Source organism: Triticum dicoccoides, chromosome 7A (assembly GCF_002162155.2).
Source record: "Triticum dicoccoides isolate Atlit2015 ecotype Zavitan chromosome 7A, WEW_v2.0, whole genome shotgun sequence".
Taxonomy (NCBI): Eukaryota; Viridiplantae; Streptophyta; class Magnoliopsida; order Poales; family Poaceae; genus Triticum; species Triticum dicoccoides.
The window spans coordinates 192,412,577-192,416,413 of record NC_041392.1 but is presented as its reverse complement, the minus strand read 5'-3'; the positions used below and the strand labels follow the sequence as shown (position 1 = coordinate 192,416,413).

At 45.3% G+C, this 3,837-nt stretch overlaps 2 protein-coding genes across 3 annotated transcripts in view; one reads left to right on the top strand and one right to left on the bottom strand.

Annotated features, from left to right (window-relative positions):
- Positions 1-420: 420 nt before the first annotated feature.
- LOC119328826 lies at positions 421-2,705 on the top strand. 2 transcript variants are annotated; one of them, XM_037601818.1, is made up of 5 exons: positions 421-868; positions 1,185-1,427; positions 1,523-1,847; positions 1,949-2,334; positions 2,441-2,705. In XM_037601818.1, exons 1-4 carry the CDS (start codon positions 446-448, stop codon positions 2,293-2,295), a joined length of 1,338 nt encoding a protein of 445 aa, XP_037457715.1. In that variant the 5' UTR covers positions 421-445; the 3' UTR covers positions 2,296-2,334; positions 2,441-2,705. The 2 variants fall into 2 exon arrangements, with proteins under 2 accessions (XP_037457715.1, XP_037457716.1); XM_037601819.1 differs by lacking the exon at positions 421-868 and adding an exon at positions 917-1,111.
- The window catches only part of LOC119328827, a 3,268-nt gene continuing 422 nt past the window's right edge, over positions 992-3,837 (bottom strand). The window contains exons 2-4 of the mRNA XM_037601820.1: positions 3,397-3,768; positions 2,838-3,102; positions 992-2,745 (exon numbers count right to left, since the gene is read on the bottom strand). Of these exons, the coding sequence (XP_037457717.1) occupies positions 2,545-2,745; positions 2,838-3,102; positions 3,397-3,768 (838 nt within the window). The 3' untranslated portion in view covers positions 992-2,544. The remainder of the gene's footprint in view (positions 2,746-2,837; positions 3,103-3,396; positions 3,769-3,837) is intronic.

Here is a 3,837-nt window from a genome sequence, read left to right as displayed (position 1 = left end):
GATTCCTCCCATTCCTCCCCACACCCTGTAGATCTGTTTTCCATTCAGCGATTACTCACGCTCGTTTATTTTTCCTCATCGCCATGCAGAGGGGCTCATGCCCGACCAGTTTAGTAGCGTAGCAGAGATGGGTAGCAATGGACAAGCTCCAGATATTGGTTGCCAGAATTCTACTAAGAGCCATGGCGCAACCACAGATATCCTCCCACCAAACACTACATCTAGGAGTTCAGTTAGGCACGCTGTTTCTGTTATGAAAGGTTTCTGCGAGTACAAATGTTGGCTAGTAAAAGAAATTGGTTTTGGTGGTATGCTTGATTTGCCAATGATACAGAAATTGAACCTGAAGCTTAGTTCCTGGGTCATGAGTAAGGTGGAGGTTAGCCAGAAAGCAATTATTATTGGTGGCAGGAAGACCCTGAAGTTCAGTTCCGCAGATGTTGGAATGGTTTTCGGTATCCCATCCGGCAACCGAGATGTGCTTGGACCCGACGGAAACATTAACGAAGAGTCAATTTCCTTCATCAAGAAAACCTTAGGGATGGACCTAGCTTCTTCTCACAGCCTGCGGTCGGCGGAAGCGTTCCTCAAGAGAGACATCACAGATCAATCTAGCAAGATTGAGAAGGAATGTTTCCAGATAGCATTTGTCATTTTTGTGATGGGTCATGTTCTAGCTCCGTCCTGCAAACACGACTACAAGACCATCGATTTCTGGGGTGCACTTTCAAAAGCCGAGAACATTCCTCAATTCAATTGGTGTGACTATGTCATGCAATGCTTGCTTGATGCTGTAACTAAGCTCAAGATGGATATCAAGAACGGAGTTAGTACTACAAACCTCACAGGAGGGCACCTATTTCTGCAGGTCAACACCTTTCTTTTTCAGGGTATTATTCATGTTTTTGGCCCTAAACATTTCAAAACGGTGTGTTTCACCATTATTTTGTTGATGCATGTTTTCTACCTGGACAATCTTGATCTGGGCATATTCAACAAGAAGCATGATGTCCTCCCCCGCATCAATGTGTTTGACCAAGATACCTTACGAAAAATGTCTACAATGGCCACAGACGTTGGATTACCTGAGCCATCTTTCTCCTCTGCTCCAGTAAACAATCACAAGGTACAAATTGTTTTCTGTATTGCAGGCTAACTAATATCCCTTTACCCTTTCCACGCAGCTCAGAGACCCGTCCACAGTATGTTACTCGCGAAGCAGGCCTCAGAAAGAGCCTGTCACACCATCCATGTCAGCTCCTCTAGCAAGCAACAACCCGTTGTCGCAGCACCAAGCAACAGCCAGAAAGACTGTCCCATGCAGGCCGCCAACCAATGCTAATCAACAGTTATCCCCTGCCATTTCCCCCAGGCAATTGTCCGCACTGGATTACTCTAACCATACCGCACGACATTTTCCACTCGTGGTATGCTGAACCCCACCTTGACTGCTTTAATTCTTTACTTTTATATTTCTTTTTCGTGTGCAACCATACTAACTATGATTTACTTCATCCCACAGTCAAAACAACCAATTGCCGTCCTCCTATGTGAACAAAATGCGAGAGCGATCCGTCATGTGACCACTGCACGACACAACATACAAACTGACATGGTGAACTTCACAGACAAGCTATTCACCGCACTTGCAGCCAACTGCACATGCTGTGCTGCCAGGGGGTTCTCAGACTGTCCACTCCAGTTTGTTAATGATAGTGCAACTCCGAAAGCACATACGGTACAGCCAGAACATTCCCACCCTAGCAGTTCCAACAACATGTCCAACTTCAACACACCAGTCTCTGACAAAATACAAGGTGTCCGACTTCAACTATCTGATGATGAAGGTGTTTTGTTGCAACAACCTACGCATTTTTTTGTCACAAATCATACCCAGAATGGTTCACGCTACCTACTCGGTCTTCTCATTCACTTTCATTTTCTACAGAGAGCTCCTCACAGAGACAGAGAGTGCTGAAGCGTCCAAGGTGCTCAGGATCTAGTTTGGTGAAGGCACAAACGTCCGTTCAGAAATGCCCTGTCATCCACGACACCAATGATTCATCAATGAACGAAGAAATTTGCGCAGCAGATCAAAAATATGCCCGCTGCATTTTAGCATCCATCAAGGACATATATGCCGATTGCATTGGGAATGAGTTATCATCTGTTATATTTGGCGTCAACTGTGCAACCATACCCAAAAGGAAGATCCTCACGCAGCTACGCATCCAACCCTTGGTTTGCAGGGCGTCCGGTTGTCCCAGGACCAACTCACTCCACAGAACTTCTTGAGGTTCACTTCTCATCTCTGCCAGTCAAACACATTGCTAGGTTCGTCAAGAAATCCTCTTTCTCTTTTCATATTTTCTGTCTGTGAACCACTCTTCACATTTCAGCTTTTTGTTACCCACATAACAGTAATCCCTGTCTCAAACAGGAACTGGATAGTACACAACGACCCTAGGTTGGTAAGGATTTCCAGGAAGGATTTGCAAGAGCAGCTGCTAGGAGCAGCAATACTTGACCATGAACTAGGATGTGTTATTCTACGCCGCCTGAAGCACCCATTGTCGTCTGATTGTGACCATGACCATGACCATGAACTAGGATGCTTGACAATGAGTGATTGTGCTCAACCCGGTGCTCTGTGATGTACCACCCATTGTCGTCTGTTCTCAACAAACGGATCATTGCTGGGCATTCACATCTGCAAGACATGCTGTTTTCCTTTAATGGCTTCCCCTGCAGCACATAAAACCGTCTTAGTACAGGTGCCCATGTTGCTTCAACCAAAAAATACTTAACTCAAGCAAAACAAAATCCTTGAGACTTACCGAGCAACCACAAACCACCTCTTGCATGCATTTTGTCTTCTCTGAATTCAGTCTGCTCTTCCCATACCTTATGCCAAAGCCAAGTTCCCAAGAATATATATTGTAAAAATCGTAAGCCTCTCCCAACGAATCAAATGTTAATCCAATCTCAGGCTCAATCACATTTGGCCCTAGCTTTTCAGCATAGCCTCTTATAGTCTGCTCCAACGCGCACACCCTATCTGGGCATGGCGCACGATCCGGGGCTTGTTGCCCAACTCTGACTCTGGAGAAGCATTTTACGCATAAGACCGCAAGTCATTCTAATCAACATATATGTTTTCAAAACTGAAAACAATGGTTCTGTAAAATATATACATTTCACTCGCATATGACTTCTACAGTAACTCCAAACTTATCCACTACAGATATTATTGCTTTGTCTGCCTCCATATACAGGATCACACTAATAATTAGAGAATATATCGTTCAGATTTCACGACATTCGCAATGGTTCTAATACTGAATAACAGTCAAATCCCAACAGATGCATTTTTCTGTTTCAAAATGGTAGACATACCTTCTGGTCCAGCCTGGGGCTTGAGGATCAATCTTGCCCGTGGAGTGAGCAGATGCTCCACACGAACTATCTGCCTGCTTTGCAACGACCGAATCGACTGGGTATGGTTCACCACCCTCCTTCAAGCCTGGGCTAATCGCATCGACATTGTCATCCTCGCTCTCATTAATGTCCGAGACAGAGCCACCACCTCCACCAACCCTTGTTTGCTCAACACGAGAACTGCCATAAATCTGAATAGCTGGAATGCCAACATCACCAAGGATTCCGCACCTGGACCCCCCCGCTGATTGAACCAAGGAATCCCCTACACCTTTAGACTTTGGGACGGGGGCGGCGGCGCTGCATGCCGCATCCTCGAAAATTGGCAAGCTGAAATCATGAATCCAATCAAAAAACAAAATCCCGAAATATCAGATTCGTCCTAACACAAATACCAGC

Coding starts and splice junctions, on each gene's coding strand:
- LOC119328826 (XM_037601818.1), top strand. CDS start 446: ATGGTTTTCGGTATCCCATCCGGCAACCGAGATGTGCTTGGACCCGAC. Junction 869..1,184: donor GAGGGCACCTATTTCTGCAG/GTCAACACCTTT, acceptor CTTTCCACGCAG/CTCAGAGACCCGTCCACAGT. Junction 1,848..1,948: donor TCAACTATCTGATGATGAAG/GTGTTTTGTTGC, acceptor CATTTTCTACAG/AGAGCTCCTCACAGAGACAG.